This window comes from Solanum verrucosum, unplaced genomic scaffold, assembly GCF_900185275.1.
Source record: "Solanum verrucosum unplaced genomic scaffold, falcon-dt-bn FXZP01000278.1, whole genome shotgun sequence".
NCBI classification, from domain to species: Eukaryota; Viridiplantae; Streptophyta; class Magnoliopsida; order Solanales; family Solanaceae; genus Solanum; species Solanum verrucosum.
In genome coordinates this window covers 1897781-1917296 of record NW_026020332.1, presented here as the reverse complement: position 1 = coordinate 1917296, position 19516 = coordinate 1897781, and the positions used below count along the sequence as shown (strand labels likewise).

Below are 19516 nucleotides of genomic sequence, written 5' to 3'. Positions count from 1 at the left end.
CTAACAAATCTCTATAGAATTGTAGAGAAATATAACAACAATTAAAAGCCCTAACAAATCTCTCTACAAACTCAAACATGCATGACCCAAACAAATCTCTACAAACTCAAACAAATAGATGATAAATAGATTCAGAAAAAATGTCAAATTCACTCAAAAAACTTACAATTGGTTGAGGTTTGAGAGCTTACATTGAAAATTTATAGTGAATTGAGTGTTATTTAAAGTGAATTGAGAGCTTACCGTGATTTGAGCTTGATTTATTGAGTGATTGAGAGCTCAATATTCTTCATCCTACCAATTAGCAATTGAGCGATTTAAGAGTGACTTTCTTTCTTTGAAGTAAGGAAGTGAGGAAGTAAATAAGGAATTAAGGAAATAAGAATAAAATAATTTGAGTAATTAGCAATTTAAATGGCTGTTAGCGCCCAAATTAGGCAAATTGTTTTTTTTTGCATTTGAGTAATAACTATTTAATATTCTAATAGTTTATAATTATTAAGGAAAGGAGAATAATAATTAAATATACTAAAATAGATGAGAAAATTTAAGGAAAAGATGGTAATAAATATAGTTGGACAAATTATACTACTTTAATGAATAAATGAGTAAATCAAAGGATATAATAATTTTGTTGGATAAATTTTAAATTTTTAAAAATATTAGTGGCGGTTCAAACCGTCGTAATTTAAGTCTGGACGGTCGCTACTAAAATATTTAAAATGACGTATTATAAATCGTCGTATTATTTTATATTTGTGGTGGTTCTTGAAAACCGCCATAATTAAACCGCCGCAATATTTTAGTTTTTTTGTAGTGAGATACGCCCCTGTATGTATGTGTTTGGAGTGAAATTCTGCATGTATCGATCTAGGATACCAGATACATGGGAGAGTGGCAAGCGAGATGGGACAAAGATGAGCGAGATTTGTTATGTATCCCGGATACATGTGAATCCATTTGGATATAATGTTTTTAGAACAAATTACACCTAAATTTGACCCCATGTATCCGATATACATGTATCTAGACGTTTCTAGAAGCACTAAAACTAGTAAGATATGTAATATTATAAACTAAAGTGTATCTAAGTAATTAGATCCTAAACGGATGGAATTTATGTAAGTTCTCAAAAAAATAATCACCAATCCAACATCAACAAACTGTTTCCTATATAAATATCTTCGATCATAAGTAGTAACAGTCTCAAATTCATTAATGTTGGCCACGGCCCACGGGCCTTGGCCCAAGTGTTTCGACTGGAGAAACTGGGCTTAATCGTAAGGGGGATGGGTCCAGTTGGTTGAACAAAGACATTCTAATCCAATAAAAAACATACAACTGAAAAATGCAACACTTATACAGTAAATTTTAGGTTTAGCAAACATAAAAATCATATTAGCGCTCTATAGCTATAATTTTGCTATTTGCGCTCCATAGATCACATGTAGGCAACTCGTTTGTATAAAAGGTGTAGCGATTGTATATGTATATCGGTCAGATAATTGTATACATGTAACTACTATGTATATGTATCAATAATTGTGTTTGTATATCTGCATAAAATTTGAATTTGTATACAATTGAATCGAATTAAAACATTTGTATATTAAATCTCTCTCTCGCTTTATACAACACAAATTATACATTGTATTTTGTATAATTTGTGTTTGTATAAAGCGAGAAAGAGAGAAAGACAAAAGAGAACTGGGCAGAGGAAGATTTGTATTGTATAATTATAAGTGTATATGACGAAGATATATGTATTTGTATTTGTATATACAGTTTTCTCTCGCTTTATACAAACACAAACACAATTTATACATTTGTGTTTGTGTAAAGTGAGAGAGGCGAGGGAGATTTATGGGGAGAGAGACGAATGACAAAGTGTTTGCTACGGATTAGAATTAAATGAAAGTGTGGTTATAACATTTATTTTGAATTAATAGTTGCTATTTTATACAATTTTCCCATACTTATATTCAATGTTGTCTAGATTAATTTGTGCAAAATATTTACAAATTATATGAGTAGTGTATATTTTATACTATATATTGATTGTGTATATATTACATACAATTTAGTTGTATTGTTAAATTAGTTTGCCTAAAGGTATATATCTTTAACGTTCCCTATTATATTAACATTTTATGAGTTTGTAGCAAGTACGAGCTTGAACTATAGCCCTATCTCGCTAAAATATATAAAAAAATAATCAAGGTCATTTAACTTCATATATATATATATATATATATATATATATAGTCTAGACTCTTTATTATTGGGGAATATGCACAGATACCCACTTGGAGCATGATATTTAAACAAATAACTGAAAATTATAAAATATTTAGTATATAGTTTTCTCAAAATCAACATCAGACGTATAAAATTAAAAATAAAAGTCAGATTTGAAGGTGGCTTAGGCATTTGAATTTTGACATTAGTACATTTAGTACGTTTCAACATCATCCCATCTTTGATAATATCATAAACATAAATATACATTTTTCATGATTTCACTTAGAATTTCGATCTCATTATATTTAAATTGCTAAATTCTAATAGATTAAAGTCAATCGTTTTGATAACACTTGAAAGTAGAATTCATGAACCTAAGAACTTCAATTTTATTATGCTTGAATTGTTAAATTCTAATAGATTAAAGTTAATCATTTTGATAACACTTGGAAGTAGAATTAATTCACGAGTTCATGAATCTAATCCTAATGCAAATAATACTTTGAAATAATTACTTTAAAAATGAAACTTTAGTTAGTATCTAGAAGCACTTCTACAACTTTCTCTCTTCCCTAGCGTTTTTTTTTTTTTACTTTTTTCAAAGGGCAATGAAGGCCTTCCTTATAAGTTCTCGCTCGATTGAAAGGATATATAATTCAAATAATACACATCAAACGAGCTATTGGTTGCAAATTCTACTCTATTCTCCCAGGGAAAAGAACACAGGAACATGCCAATTATTTATTGGGAAAACAACATAAGTGTCACTAATTTATGACTTAATTACATGCGTCTCATTATATATTCAAAATTATCATTTGTGCAAGATCAATCCCCAAATGCATGTATCTGGCGTATCCAAATACATGTATCTCGTATACACGGACAAACTAAACATACGAAATCAATTAACTTATCATTATTGAAAAATTCCATTATTTTTTTGAGAAAATATCCTATTCATAATAGCTATTTATATGGGATAAAAATTTAGGTGTAATTTGTTCTTGATATACTGTATTCAAGCAGAGTCGCATGTATCTTGGATACACTGACTCTCTCGCTTGCCTCTCTCCCTATGTATTTATATTTCAGAATGTATCTAGTAGCAAAACTACATATATCTAGATGCATTCGACTTAAAATCTGATAAGGTCAAAAGTGGATACATTCTTTTATGGGATAAGGGTTTGAAAAATACCCAACTTTGGTCGGATTTGCTGTTGCGATACTAAACTTTCATAAGGACCTATTACCCCGCTAGACTATTTAATACCGTAGTTTTTACCCTCGGAACTATTTAATAGTGTATTTTAAAGGTATATATGTGCCCACGTGGACACATTACTATTTATAATTTTACATTATTTTTTATGTCCACGTGGGCAAATATATATGTTTAAAATATGGTATTAAATAGTCTAGGGAGGTAATAGGTCCTCATGAAAGTTTAGTATTGCAACAGTAAATCCGACCAAAATTGGGGTATTTTTCAAACCCTTATCCCCTCTTTTATCTTTTGTTACTTCTAATTAGGTCAAAATTTAAACATCTATTTTAATTTTTTAATTAAAGAAATTATACCTATATATCTCAAGGACCAAACTTCTTATACGTATTTATTTTGAGAGGCTCAAGAAATCGGCTCTCCTCTTGTTGTACAAATAGTGTGAGCTCACAAGATTTCACTCTTTTTCTCTTTGTCTTCTTTATTTATGTCTCAACCCAACAAGCGATCTTCTTCCCTCAGTACACCACCACCATCTCCTCTTTCCCGTTCAATGAAGAAGGCCAAGTCTCAGGCCGCAGCTACTGATGACAACAAGAATGGCCAGCAGCAGCACAACGTCGAATCCACAGACGAACCTTGTGTGTCCATGATCCAATATTCGGGTGGTGGAGTCACTTCCAATTTGTCTCGAAAGAAAGCTACCCCTCCCCAGCCTCCTAAGAAGCAGCTCGTCATTAAGCTTAACAAAGGTATTCTCACTTCTTCCACTCATTTTTTGTGTTACTGTTTATTTTTGCTTTCCTCCCGTACGTTTGGGGGTTTTTCGAAATGATTTGAATTTGCATGACCTAGATTGAAGCTTTAATTTTGTAATTTGGGTTCGGAGAGTTGATAGGGTAGTTTGGAGGTTTATAATTGAATTAATGAGTGCTGAATTTGGGGGATTTGGAATGGATTTTGAAAATTTCCCCTCGCTGGACTGAAGAATTTGAGCTTTTCTGGTGTGTGTGGTTTGTCGTCATTTTAAATGAAGCATTTTGGGAGTGAGGCATTTGACCTGAAATGAACGGATAGGTATGATTTTTTATCTGACTCCATTGTTTAGCTGTATTTTTAATAGGGTTCTGATTCTGACTGGTTAGGGTGGAGTGGAATTTGTGGGTTAGAAGTGGAAAATTGATCCTAATTGATCGAATATCTTGGGCAAGAAAGGGAAGAGGGATTTGCACCCGAGGGTCATAATTATTTGTGCAAGGGGCCATAAGGAATGTGAGATTACTTGAATATTGGGAGATTGAATTCGATGTTTAAAGGGAGCTCTCATAGTCAACGAGAGAAAACAGGATTACGAGCAACTATTGTTTGTTAGATTTTGGAGGTTTTATGTGTAGTTATACAACAAGATTTGTTTTTGAAAATTCTACGGTCTTGGTGTGTATTAGAAACTTTTTTGATTTTTTTTTAAAATTTTAAAATATACCAAACAACTAGTCAATGTAATAGAAGGGCTTGGGGGAGAAGCTCATACCTTGCGATGCAAGCTGTGCTTGAGGTGTGTTGCTCAAGGCTCAATGGAGGTAAAGGTTGCGTGCAGTGTTACTTATACGACACTTTGGTGTAGGAACCAAAGCGGTGTAAAATGCATTCATGATTTCCCATGGGCTTTATTTGAAGAGGACATAAGTAAACAATAGCCATATCTGGCAAATTGATGTACTTTTTTTAATCAAAGTAAATGCCAAAATGATATACTCCCTTCGTTAAAAAAAACCCGAAAGGGTTCGGAGTAGGAGAGTCTCGTTGATTTGCTTGACACATACATCTTGGGTGCAATTTCTCATGATTTCTGTTGAAAAGAGGACACAAGGTCAAAGGAAATTGTAAATTAAAGATGGATTGACACAAAAATGTTAAATTGTTGAACAGCTTCGTCTAAACTTCTAAACTGGTAATGAAGATACACTTCCATTTAATTATTTTTGGTGTGCAGCATGCCAACTCACGTGCATGCCTGATCATTTCAGCCGAAGTATGTTGAAAAATTTGGTAAATGGGTGGTGGTTAGACTTGAATCTAAGAGATCAACTTTTTACTATATTGAACCATGTGAATTGTTTTGTCTAAAAGTTTGCGCTATTAGAGATGCAATACTTTTATTTATCTACTTATTTTATTTGTGCAACAAGAAGAAAAGGAAAAAGAGGTTTATGGAGATCAACTATTTGATATTCAAGCGGAAATTTACGGGCTTAATATTGCTTTTGAATTACCTTGGTGATTTTTTTTTTGATGTCTGGACAATTCAAAACTAATTTCAACGAGTTCCAGCGATTATAGAATTTAGGATTTGGTGGCTCTTATCTAAAGCTACTATTAAAACTTCTCCATCCTTGTTAGTAAGCCTCTGTACATTAGTCGCCTTATCAGATCTTTGTTTTAATGATAATCCAGAAACTCCCAAGGGTCTGTGACACATGTTTGAAATCCATAAGAGACTGGATTTTTTTTGCGCCTGAAGTGTCTTTTCATTTTCTTTCCCATTCTGTTATCGATTTGAAATAAGTACATTTCGGTATCTGAAGGGTTGCCTAAAAGATACAGTCCCTTAGAGGGGCAATTATTTGCTACATTTGGATATCAGGCTCTGGTAAGTTATGTTTTGGCTACTTATGGTGGTTGGAATCCTTGAATGTTAAGAAAATTATTGAGAAGGGGCTAGAGGTTTCAAAAGATAATTTGGAGCATAACTATGCATAGTTCTGGAATATGCACAATTTGAGAGTTGCATAACATGTTAGGAACCATGAATTGGGACTTCTCATTCCTGTAGGTAATTTTCTAAAGTTTCTTGCTATGACTTGTTTAAGGTAATATGTATGATTTCTGGTTCAAATCCAGCGGAGGCAAAAATATTACTCCCTCCGTTTTGTTTGGGTTTGACTTGGCACATAGTTTAAGTCTTTAAGAAAGTAAAGAAGGGTAGAGGGGCGGGCCCATTATCCACCAAGTTTAGAAGGCTGTGATTGGTCCAAAGGGCGGGTCACAGACGGATTTCTCGGTTATCAAAAAAAAAAAAGACTTTTGAATCTCGTGCTCTTAAACTAAAGATATGTAGAATGTACCAAAATGTCCTTTAATATTGTGATCTTAAACATGCTATGGGGAAAGTTGAAATTAAAGAATTGCCAAAAAAGGAAAGAGATATTCTTTTTTAAATGGACTAAAAAGGAAAGTAAAACAAATAAATTGAAACGGAGGGAGTAGGTAATTTCTTCTCCTCTGTCCAAGCCTTGGTGGACGGAGTTACCCGGTACTTGCATTGGTGGGAGGTAGCAGGTGTACACAAGCTGGCCTGTAAGCCACAGTTATAAAAATAAAACAAAAATAACATTGTGGAAATATAAGGTCAGATAGACCATTGATCCCATATGCTTGTTTCGATTGATGCAAAGTCTGCAAGTGTTACTGTTCCAAAGATTTGATCTGGCGCTTTTAAAAAATAAAATAAGAGGGAAGGATAGATCTGTGGACAAGTTTCTCCCTATATCACTTCATATCTTTAATAGTGCTGGAGCAAGAAATTGTAATTATTAGCATAGAACTGCTATGGGTAAATGTAATACTGTGAAATTAATGTATTCAAAGCAATATCTCATGTGTTCAACTTCTGGCCATTTTTTTTCTTCTTGAAGCAAAACCTACGCTCCCAACAAATTTTGAAGAAAATACTTGGGCAACTCTGAAGTCAGCTATCAGTGCAATATTCTTAAAGCAGCCTGATCCTTGTGACTTGGAAAAGCTTTATCAGGTTCATTTTGTAGCAGTATTTACCTTCTAGTGCTGTAGCATAGCTTCTATATGTTAATTTATTGACTTTACTGTGCTTAGGCTGTCAATGACCTGTGTCTGCACAAGATGGGTGGAAGTTTATACCAACGGATTCAAAAAGAGTGTGAGGCACACATAGTTGCAGTATTGCAGTCCTTAGTTGGCCAAAGTGAAGATCTCGTTGTTTTTCTATCACTTGTTGAGAGGTGCTGGCAGGACTTCTGTGATCAGATGTTGATGATACGTGGTATAGCGTTGTTTCTAGATAGAACATATGTGAAACAAACCCCAAATGGGCATTCATTGTGGGATATGGGTTTGCAGCTTTTTCGCAAACATCTTTGTCTAGCTTCAGAAGTAGAACACAAAATTGTCTTTGGGCTCCTTCAGATGATTGAGAGTGAAAGGTAACTTAAAATAGTTCCTGGTTGAATTTTATGATTGGCAGTTTTTCCTTGTCTTAATTTTTTTTTGATATTAGATAACTGTATTCACACCAGAAAACCTATCAGGTGAAAACTGATGGGGTGGGATGTATAACCCCAAGGGGTATCATCGAGACCCAAATCTAGACAGGAAACTTTATGATTGTCCTATGAAAACAACTAAACTATCTATCTCCCCCACTATATCAAAAGACATAGAGCCTCATGCCCAGCTTATCTCTTTGAGAAGTAGCTTCGGTCATATAAGCTCACATGTTGCTAAAAGAATTGCTAAGTATTCTGCCTCTACACTTGACCTAGCCACTACATCTTTCCCTTTTCTTTTCCAAGAGTAGATTTTCTTCAATTAAAACTCTGTTTTGAAGTGGACAGTATATTAGGAGAAGATCCTTCTAAATCTGCATCAAAATATGCCGTAGTGCTTGCATGTCCCCTATCCTCGTGTAATAGACCTACTCCAGACGAGTCTGTAATATACCTTTAGAATTCAAGTAGCTGCATTCTAAAGATTGTCATGGACTCATGGGGAGCTTGGAGAAATTGGCTGACCACATTGACAACACATGAGATGTTGGGTGTGATTGTAAGATAACTGAGTTTAACATTTGGATTCATAGGAGTATCAATTTGTTCATATCCAACATACTGATTTCTTCCCTTATATTAAAGGCATACTTCCTTTCTGCAATGGCAACCCCACTACTAGATTTTACCAATTCAATCCCAAGGGGTACTTCAGCTTACCCAAGTCTTTTGTTTGAAAGTGACTGTCAAGATGCTGCTTAAGTTGGGTAATGTAACAGTGATCATTACTTGTTATAACAATGTTGTTAACATAAACAACCAAAATACGGTTTTTTTATCATGTTAGAAGATTTTTTTTTTTTGGACAAAGGTAACTGGTTTGTATATAAATCTTCAGCACTAAAGGCTGAGATCCCAAATTTACACCATGGAGCATACAGTTGAGTATACTCGACAAATCTTAGAAAAGAACTAGATCCTTCTTCATCTTACAAAGAACCTAGAATATCTGTATTAGCTATGGGATCATCTACATACTCAGAACTGCACCAATAGCAAAAAGTGATAATGCAGTTTATTTTAATCCTATGTAAAGGACTACTAATTCTCTCATTGCATCTCAAATTTCTCTCTTTCCATATGGTCTACCAATTAACTGCTGGGACAATTCTCCATCTGTTTTTGTCTGTACTACCACTACCTTCATTATTCCAGCTTTCTATAGCCTGACTTGTCCTTTCTGGCACGGTCCAACTTATGCCTCTGAAGCTGGTAAACAAGTTCCAAAGTTGCCTTTAATACTTAGGATAAGGTACAAGTACCCCGTAGACAATGACCGAAATCTCAAGACACACCATAACTAAACTAAGGTCCTATTACCCCTTGAACTCTTTTTTTTTTTTTGTAATTTTATTCACCTTTTGGCTTACGTGGCACACTCCGTGACTCTACTTAGTTGAGGCGCGTGGGAGATGTTTGGATGCCACGTAAGCCAAAAAGGTGTACAAAAAAAAAAGGGTTTGGGGGGGGGGGGGGAATGATAGGACCTTAGTTTAGTTAAGGTGTATCTCTGGGATTTCGGTCATAGTCTAGGGGGGTACTTGTGCCTTATCCCTTATACTTCGTTAGAAAAATGTTTATAAATCACAAAATGATTAGCCTCACTTCAAGATATGCCAAATTGTTGGACAACGGTGGTAAACGGCCAAATCATTCCCTCGGTGATTGCTCAAAGCCACGAAGAGATCGGCATAGTCAATGTTTTATCCTAGACACCCCTGAGATAAAGATAAAGAGACGAATTGATGCAACCTTGGACCATGGATATGAGTGTATCCCTTTCCCACTAGATTAGCTTTAAGAAGAGCAACCTTGCCCTCAGGTCCCATCTTAACACCCAACAACACTCCACTGTTTATTTGCTTTGTGATGAAAAGCTATCTTACAAAGAGCCATTATCATGAAGAGCCGTTGTTTCCTCAATTATAGCCTGATGCCAATTGATTAGAGTCTTAGACTGGCTGTCGGTAAGATGGTTGGTCGGATATGACCTCACTTGCTGGTTGGTGTTATGGCGACGAAGTGCTCTGCTGAGGTGTGATGTTCACAGGTTTCTTTCAGTGATGGGACACTTATTCTGTTGAGGTCGCCATTGGATAGGCTTCGAATATAAGTGAGGGATGATGGTCAGGGATCGACTACAAGTTGATAATTGAAGAACCAAATCTTTTCTTCACAGATTTTAGATTTATAGATTATTTTTTGGACTCTGAAAGGAGAAGTGTAGAGGATTAAGATAAGAAGAGCTTCTGAGAGTGAATGACTTGATTAGGTATCTAAATAGCGTTTACAGGAAATCTAATAAAGGAAAACATAGAGTTTCCACCCTCCATATTTACTGAACAATTTTTGGAGTTTATTAGTTCCCTTGTCTTAGATTGACTCACTGTAAAGGGATTCCTGTTTTTTTTTTTTTTTAAAAATCCAGTTTCTTTTGTCAGTTTCTCTTTCATTGTAAGTTGTAACTATTTATCTTCTTGATGCCCTTTTGTGAATGAAATACCTTATCTATAAAAAAACACTATTTTTTTTTAAAAACACTGCAAGCACTCTTTAGTGGGGTCCACAATAGATCATGTTAATGCATTTAAATGCCAACTCCTATAAGAATATCTTATTACGGGTAATATGTAAATGTAAATATTTAGTGTTTTAAGATGTAACGTGTACCAATAGTACCAATTTTATTTTATTTTTAAAAAGATGTTATGTGTACCAAGATTTTTTGGAACCGACAATAAAGGGAAGAGCACCAAATAAATTGGGACAAACGGAATACTTTTTTATTATTGCAACATTGTTATGGACGTCGGGTCTAACTCAACCCCAAAAGCTAGCTCAAGGGTGAGAATTGCCCAAGACCATATAAAGTGATCAATTTATCCTCATCCCACTGATGTGAGATTCAACACCCCCCTCACGCCTAGGGCTAAACATCTGGGGCATGGAAATTTGATATGGGGGCCCAACATCGGTATATCATGAAGTGGGATAGGCCTGACTCTCTGATACCATGTTATGGACCTTGGGGGTCTAACTCAACCCCAAAAGCTAGCTCAAGAGGTGAGGACTCTGCCCAAGACTGCATGAAGAGATCAATCTCTCCTCATCCCATCGATGTTGGACTCAACAAACATTTTAATGCTTAATTAGTAAAGTGAGGTCTTCAAGTTTCTTCCTTTGTTTATTTTCTTTGTTCATTCTGGTGTAATTCTTCCAGATTAGGTGAGGCAGGTGATAGAACTCTTCTTAACCATCTTTTGAAGATGTTCACTGCCTTAGGAATTTACGCAGAGAGCTTTGAGAAGCCATTTGTTGAGCGCACTTCTGAGTTTTATGCTGCTGAAGGTGTCAAATACATGCAACAGTCAGATGTTCCAGATTACTTGAAGCATGTAGAGGTGTGCTTTCTCTGCTTCCTTTTTCCCTATCTTTTTGTTTGACCTATTTTTTCTTCCTCATGGTAAGTATAATTCATTCAACCCAAAGAACTGAACTTACTGTTTTCATAGTCAAATGAATTATTGTCTGACCATGTTTTTTGTTCACGTGGATCTTCAAAACATTTTATTTGTACATTGAAATCTTTGGTTGGTTTCTCAAATCTACAAATGTGTTTCCAAAAAAAATTCTATTTGTGGAATCAAACTGTAGTTGGTCAATTTAACCTCCATTAACCAACCAGGTTATCTTTTTCTCATATAGATGGCATATATTATTAGTTTAAGATATTGTTATGCACTCGTGCCTTTTGATTTTGCTATGATCAAGTACCTGACTGGTCCTTTTTCGCCTTGCAGGTAAGGTTGCATGAAGAACATGATAGGTGCTTACACTACCTGGATGCAAGTACAAGAAAACCACTAATAGCAACTACAGAGAAGCAACTTTTAGAACGTCATATTTCTGCAATACTTGACAAGGTATTTATGCTGAGGTAACTGTAACAACTATAGAGTCAAGTAGGGGGATGCGGACAAAGTATTCTTATGGGAGGCCTGTAAAGAAAATTAAGTTTTAGATGAGTTCCAATGATGCATCAGCTTCAAAGTGAACAATGTAGATAAAGTTCTCGGAAACATTAACTGCGTGGTGTTAATTTCTTTTTCAAAAAAAATAAAAACATTAACGGCGTGATGTTAATTTCTTTTTCAAAAAAAAAAAAAAAACATTAACGGCGTGATGATGAGCATTTGAACAATTTATCCCTGGTGATATTAAACGTATCAATCCAGAAGACATGGTAGGTAGCATAGGTGTGAAACAAAGAGAGAGGACAAGCACAATAGGATGAGGTTAAGAAGGAATTCACATGATTGAGATGTTGTAGAATTCCAGTATTTCCTTTATAGGCCAAAGATATCATGGACATGTCAGGATTCCTGGAAATAAAATGGATAGAAAAACGAGATGTTATTAGGTCATTTTATTATAGTATATTGAAAATTATTCTATTGCGCAAAATTGATGAAAGGGGAGTCAACATTTTCCTATTGTTCAGTATGTATTCCTAGAGCACTTATTTCCCTTGACTAGTATAAGTGAAGCAATCTTCATAACTGAGGAAGTGAGAGGGAGAAGAAAAACATTGTTGGTGTGCAACAGTAAGAGCTGTTTTCATGTGACCAAGTCACAGGTTCAAGCTGTGGAAATAGTTTTTTGTAGATATGCAATGTAATGCTGTGTACAATAGACTCCATGTTGTCCGGTCCTTCCCAGGTCATAGCAAATAGCGAGAGTTTAGTTCATTGAGCTGCCCTTTTTTAGTGTGTAAAATTTAGGTGAAGATATGGGCCACTTACTTCTGCATTGCAGACTAGCACACCGTCTATGTGACATCACACTAAATGAATTTCATAAACAATTGGCCATGCCTGCCACTGTTTAAGTGAAGTATGGCTATTTAGCAATGGATTCAGAAGGAATAAAGGAGAAGCATGGTGTGAGAAGTAGTCCCTTTAGCACCCATGTGAAAATAATGGAGGTAAAGTAATAGGAGTGTCGTTGAAAGGAAGGAAAACTCTTTCGTACAAATAAGGTGGACATTCTATCTCCTTTTTGGGCAATTATGAGATTGTGGATAGCATATATAAGTTGAGATCAAAGACACCCATTTTTTGTTTAGATTCTTTACTTTGTCTATATCACTTGTATAGTAGGGACTTCCTCCACATATTAATGAAGTTATTACTTTACAAGAAGAAACTTTTCTATTCCCCATGTAGTTATGGGCTGCTGCTGCAATCTGTATGCTTCTTCTTAATTGTGTTTTTCATCTCCAGGGTTTCATGATGCTGATGGATGGAAAGCGTATTGAGGATCTTCGAAGAATGTATTCACTATTCCCTAGGGTAGAGGCGCTTGAATCATTGAAGCAAACTCTTAGCTTGTACATCCGAAAAAATGGGCAAAGCATTGTGCATGACGATGAAAAAGATAAAGATATGGTATCTAGCCTGTTAGAGTTTAAGGCATCCGTTGATACTATATGGGAAGAAAGTTTTTCTAAAAATGAAGCATTTGGCAACACTATCAAGGATGCGTTTGGACATCTCATAAATGTCTGTGAGGTACAGTTGTTCAGTTGGTAACACCTGCCTTGTTATATAGCTTTCCAACAACTAGCTCTATCCTTCACATATCTGTATTCATGATTATCTCATGCATTCTGTATATTAGCACTGCCGGTGTCACTTAGCGAGCTGCTGTCTAAAGGAATTTAAGTACTCCTGTTATTTGAAGTGAATGACCTATTATATTGATACCACACCAAAACAACTGAATGGAATATTTAACTGATCCATTCCAGATCGACTGAGTAGGTAGTGAAGTTGTAATGACTTAGGTGTTTGCTCAATTTTATTTACTCTGTGGAATACCTTAAATACATCCCAATGTCTGTAAGATTTTGGCAGTATGTTTTTTTTCCCAAAAAAGAACTAAAGAAAGAATGAAATATTTGTATCACCTCACTGAAATAATGCCTCATTTACCCTTTCTTTTTCCTTCTGATTTGTTGTTTCTGGAGTTGGCCGGGTTAGTATGGGAATGGAGAGAATATAGACCTAATGCATTATTTATGAGAATGATTTATCTCATGTGAAAAGGGTTGCTTGTATCATTGGGTTTTCCTTTCTCTCAGCCCATGTTTTAAATGAAGTACACGTGCTAGGACACTGTTATTGACTGCGTGTTCATTCCCTCATCTCTTTTCACGTGTTAAATGAAGCATACTGATCATGCCAAGGGTTGCTAGAATAGAGTTCTTGTATAATATCACTCCTACAAGTGGGTCCAAAGAAACCAAAGCTGTCGATGGTTTTTAGGAAAAAACAAAGTCTTTTCATCTTTATTCATATCTGTGCAAATCAATCAATCCATGCAAATAGGTGCACTGTTCTAGTTCCTGAGCTGCTGCATGTAGCCTGCTGTACCAGGCATATCTTAATGTGCTATCGACGGATTCCCTCACTCTTTTAACATATGGCATAAAACTTGAAAATACCTGAACCTGCATCTTATAAATTATCTAGAATTCTCGCTTCAGCCTATAGGACATGTCTACCATCTGGACAGAGCATCTTAACTAGGTCACATCTTTAAAGCCATGCTTGCGATATCGTAGTCCAGTAAGTTGGTTGTTCAACTTGCTTGTTCGATAAGATCTGCTATACGGGATTGTGGTAAATAGTAAGCACGTTAGATGCTCTAATCTACTTTAATAGATCTGCCATTCTGGGCAGTTTGTATCCTTTTCATACTTCTTCCCCCCTTGTAAATATTGTCTTCCTGGACCCTTTCTTTATTTGTGGTCGAGGGGCAGATTACTGTTGATGGTTATTTTTTGTTATACAAAATATATTCTGGTACACCAAAGTGCAGTATTTACTCAATTAATTTACAAAATTCATTGGATTATTTTGCTATTTACAGAATCGGCCTGCCGAGCTGATTGCTAAATTTCTGGACGAGAAGCTTCGTGCTGGAAATAAGGGTACTTCGGAAGAGGAATTGGAGGGTATACTTGATAAAGTCTTGGTTCTGTTCAGGTTTATACAGGTAAGAGGATACAATGAGCAGTAATTGTAGAGAACTTAAGGAATCTGTAGCCGGATTAGCCTGTTTATATTGGACAGGATTTGATACTTCCTGTATATCGCATATGTGAGATATTGCTTAGTGTATGCTATCATCTTTATGTAGGGTAAGGATGTATTTGAGGCATTCTACAAGAAAGATCTAGCAAAGAGATTATTGTTGGGAAAGAGTGCTTCAATAGATGCAGAGAAGTCCATGATCTCTAAGGTCATGTCTCTTATGTGTAACTTCTGCTTTTTCTTACTTGGTTTTTATTGCTGTATACTGAGTCTTTTCGTTATCGTGCAGTTGAAGACTGAATGTGGTAGTCAATTCACTAACAAATTGGAAGGAATGTTCAAGGTATGGAAGGATATATGCATCTCCCGTCATGTTTTTCGAGGTTGAAATATTAGTGGATCAGGGGAAATAATTTCCGTTCCTGGTTTCTGCTCTGCCGAAAAGTGGTTTTCATTGAGCATCAGATAAAAGTCCATCTATCTTGGGTTCTCAACTGACAGATCTCTACTAGAATGTGAACATCTCATCTTGGCTTTAAATACGTCAGGTTCAGAATAACCTTTTTTTTCTTGAACTAGAATAGATATTGTTATAAAAGCGTGGTAAACTGAGTTCTGTGTACTAATGTAACTGGAAGGGTTAGACTGGTTACCCCATAGTTTACCAGAATAAATGTATCCTATAGGCTCTAACTGGTTTTATTATACCTATTCTAGAGGTCTAAAGTGTCCTTTGATATTGGATAATAAATTTGGTATTTTTCTAGATTTCATGTGGACTTGCTGGTTTTAATCAGTGACTTTGTTGTTTTAATCTTCGAACCCATTATCCAGGATATTGAATTGTCAAAAGAGATAAATGAATCCTTTAAGCAATCTTCTCAAGCCAGGAAAAAACTCCCAACAGGAATTGAGATGAGTGTTCATGTATTAACCACAGGGTAAGTTGCTTATCCCACTAACCATTCCATTACTTTTTCAAGCTGAAAAACTTTTCTCTTTCTTTGTTTTGCATTTTGATTGAATTTAAAACTCATTTATACTGTTTGACATGCAGGTACTGGCCAACATATCCGCCCATGGATGTTCGGCTCCCCCATGAACTCAATATCTATCAGGTTTTGCGCCAATTTTACTTTCCATTTAGGTCATCTTTGCGCCTCGAGTTATGTTTGTGTAAACTACACATGCCCTTATACTTGGATCTGTACTGCAGGATATTTTCAAGGAATTCTACTTGAGCAAATACAGTGGTAGGCGGTTGATGTGGCAAAATTCTTTGGGACACTGTGTTCTAAAAGCAGAGTTTCCCAAAGGTAAAAAGGAGCTGGCAGTGTCTCTGTTTCAGGTTTGTTTGCTCTTTCACTGAATGTATCAGAGATACTTATCCTCCTTCTAGCCAACTCTATCACATATGCAACAGATGTCTAAATCGTCTGCTGTTTTTTTGCCTATCTGTTCTTTCTGCAGGCTGTTGTTTTAATGCTTTTTAATGATGCGGAAAAGCTTAGCTTTCTAGATATGAGGGAAGCAACTCGAATTGAGGATAAAGAGCTCAGGAGAACTTTACAGTCTCTTGCATGTGGTAAAGTTCGTGTTCTGCAGAAGGTGGGTGGTCATTATTAATAGGTAGAGACTGTTACCTACTTCATCACCCCAAAATTAATAAGACGTATTTAGTTTTGGAAGGCCCATTTCCCAGCTTTTTGAAGATTGATTGGACTTCAATTGATTGGTGCATTGGAAACAAAACTAAGATAGTTACTCCATTCCAAAGTGAATAACATGGTTTGGACCGGGAGATTCAAACAGGCTATTATTTTACTTGAATTCAACATTGATACATTTTGAAAAATAAACTTTGTCGCAATCAGAAAGTTTACTGAAGTACTATAAAATGATATTTTTAGGAGGTAGCAAGTAACTGGTGGAATTAGTCGAGGTACGCGCAAGCTGGCCCAGACGCCACCGCATAAACAAAAAAGAAGCTATATTCAAATAAGTTGTCATGAAATAGGACGTAGTGAATAGAAACTATGTGAAAGGTATTACAATAGACAAGACAACAATATAATTTGAGTGTTTCTTAGTAGACAATTTTGTTGAATGTTTGAGAAGAATAAAATGATTACCCATTTTGAAATATTGAGAATATAAAACAACAACAACAACAACATACCCAATAAAATATTGAAAATATACTATCTCTTATAATGAATGTCGTTCTGGTTTCAACCTTTAGCTGCTGAAAAAAATAAGTTGTTTTACAGATTCCAAAAGGAAGAGATGTGGAAGACGGCGATACCTTTGTGTTCAATGATCAATTTACTACTCCACTCTATCGGATAAAGGTACTTTGAGAATACTAATGCTTCAACTTCTAAGAAAGAGAAGAACAATGTGAGGTTGTTTCAAATGATACTGACATGTTTCTTAAGTTAAAGTTTGATTGGTATAATGGGATTATTGGATTGCTATTATGCATAGACATATAAATGGTAATCCTTTATCCATGTGTACAGGTAAATGCCATTCAGATGAAGGAAACAGTTGAGGAGAACACAAACACCACAGAAAGAGTATTCCAGGACCGGCAATACCAGGTTTGCTTTCCTATTTCCTCCCCTCTACTCTTGTATGTTCGGTTGAACTTTCTGTATCCTGTTTTACCTGAGAAAAAGTTTGTCTTCTCTTAATTGGAGTGCTTCACAACTTTGTGTAATAACTAATTTGAAGTTGTTGATTGATATCTTTTTGCTTTTTTTTCCTGCTCTGATTTCCTGTTGGTAATCAACATTTCTGCTTCCTACCAGGCCATAGATAGTCAGGGGAAAAAAATCAGATTCCTTGCCTGGTCTTGGGCTGAAATCACTCTAGGAAATGATATTTTCTTTTTACATATAGGTTCTCGATATCAAGGGAAAATTTCAGACTAATCCTCTTTTTGGCTGTTGACATAATCTAGTCTTCTGTCTCCACTTCGGCAGGTTGATGCTGCTATCGTTAGGATAATGAAGACGAGAAAAGTGCTGAGTCATACCCTTTTGATAACTGAACTCTTTCAGCAGGTAAAGTTATTTCTTAACTTAATGTATCACAGATAATTTTTGAATCTTGTTTTGGGGAAATGGATCTGGTGCAAGCTCTGAAGATGCATGAACTCCACACTAGACTTCTAATTAAAACCTATCAGTTGTCCATATGGGTGTCTTGCCTTCCAATTGAAACAGAGGATTGCATTTAGTACCAGTACAAATAGTACTATCTCAAGTTCCTTTTTGACAAACTTCAATAAAGCAATGAATTTAAGTACATTTGGAATCATTTAAGTGTTATCAGGATACACCTCTATCATGTTCTCAAAAGTTTGTTGTGGTTTTTGAAGGCAAATAATTTATCAACAAAGCATAATAGTAATATGATGTTGAGGAGAAAACCTTCTATTTGGGGCAGAAATGAAGAACAGAAAATATCACTAGAATTATTAGGCTGGGATCCTACACCATGAAAAGGCTACTGCTCTTTGACTTGCAAAGTAGTAAATACCGTCATTACAGTAGAGTAGACAAATTATAAATTTCTTAAAAATGTACAACACTAATACTTAAGAGGAGAAACAAAAAGACCAAAACAGTTGATTGTCTTGCTGAAGTTCTGATTACTTTTCTCTACCAGGGTGTGCTATTTAACCCTCCATTTTGTTCCATTTGTTATAAATGTTGAAATCATAAACTCTGGATCCAATTGATTGTAGCTGGCTTTTGTATACCAGCACTAAAGATTGGACAGAGAGAAGATATAGAAATGTTGTCAATTGGCCTCAGTGGTTGATGATAATGTGAAATTCTAGACTATTTGATTAAGATAGGAATTCCAATTCATGTACACTTCAAACAGCGATACTACATCTATGAATGCCACACACACCGGTTGAGGCTCTGCTAGTTGATGTGTCAAATTTGTGATTTTCATAACTGAGCAAATCTTGTGGAACAAACTGCATTCGTTGCCACATTCTGATTTTGAAATGTTGGTATCTGTGGAGAATATATTTTAAAGTATTTAACATTTAAGTGTATTTTGGCTCCTCAGCAGTGCTTTAGAAACGAGCTACTCAGATGCAATTACTATAATATGGTAGACACATAGACATAGTTTGGTTGTGAGAATTCTGATCAATCAGAAGTTGCTAGTAATAATGCTTTGACATTCAAAGCGTAATTCGATGTACCATGTACTTACCTTTCATCAGAAAAAGTGCAATTCAGTGTACCATGGTTTTTCCGCCCCTGACTCTGTTACATATTTGTGATGCAGCTTAAATTCCCTGTAAAACCAGCTGACTTGAAGAAAAGGATTGAAAGCCTCATAGAAAGGGAGTATCTGGAACGAGACAAGAACAATCCTCAAGTTTACAACTATCTTGCCTAGAATGTTCATGGCATAAATTTTTTCTTGTAAATGACTCGAGTTGACTTCCATTCTCAGATTCAACTGTAAAGTTAACGTTTATTTCATATAGATATATGTACTCTTTTGAAAAACATGAACAAGTGCATCTTTCAATAGAAAAGAATGTGCATTATGGC

General features: G+C 35.4%; 1 protein-coding gene across 1 annotated transcript; it reads left to right on the top strand.

The window, feature by feature from the left end:
* Window positions 1–3947: 3947 nt before the first annotated feature.
* LOC125836434 (cullin-4-like) lies at window positions 3948–19464 on the top strand. The gene is made up of 17 exons (XM_049515600.1): window positions 3948–4221; window positions 7165–7280; window positions 7361–7707; window positions 11051–11231; window positions 11631–11753; window positions 13113–13400; window positions 14764–14889; window positions 15034–15135; window positions 15217–15270; window positions 15762–15868; window positions 15985–16045; window positions 16144–16275; window positions 16398–16535; window positions 17198–17278; window positions 17450–17530; window positions 17915–17995; window positions 19245–19464. Exons 1-17 carry the CDS (start codon window positions 3957–3959, stop codon window positions 19356–19358), a joined length of 2397 nt encoding a protein of 798 aa, XP_049371557.1. The 5' UTR covers window positions 3948–3956; the 3' UTR covers window positions 19359–19464.
* Window positions 19465–19516: the final 52 nt, after the last annotated feature.

Coding starts and splice junctions, on each gene's coding strand:
- LOC125836434 (XM_049515600.1), top strand. CDS start 3,957: ATGTCTCAACCCAACAAGCGATCTTCTTCCCTCAGTACACCACCACCA. Junction 4,222..7,164: donor CGTCATTAAGCTTAACAAAG/GTATTCTCACTT, acceptor TTCTTCTTGAAG/CAAAACCTACGCTCCCAACA. Junction 17,996..19,244: donor TAACTGAACTCTTTCAGCAG/GTAAAGTTATTT, acceptor TTTGTGATGCAG/CTTAAATTCCCTGTAAAACC.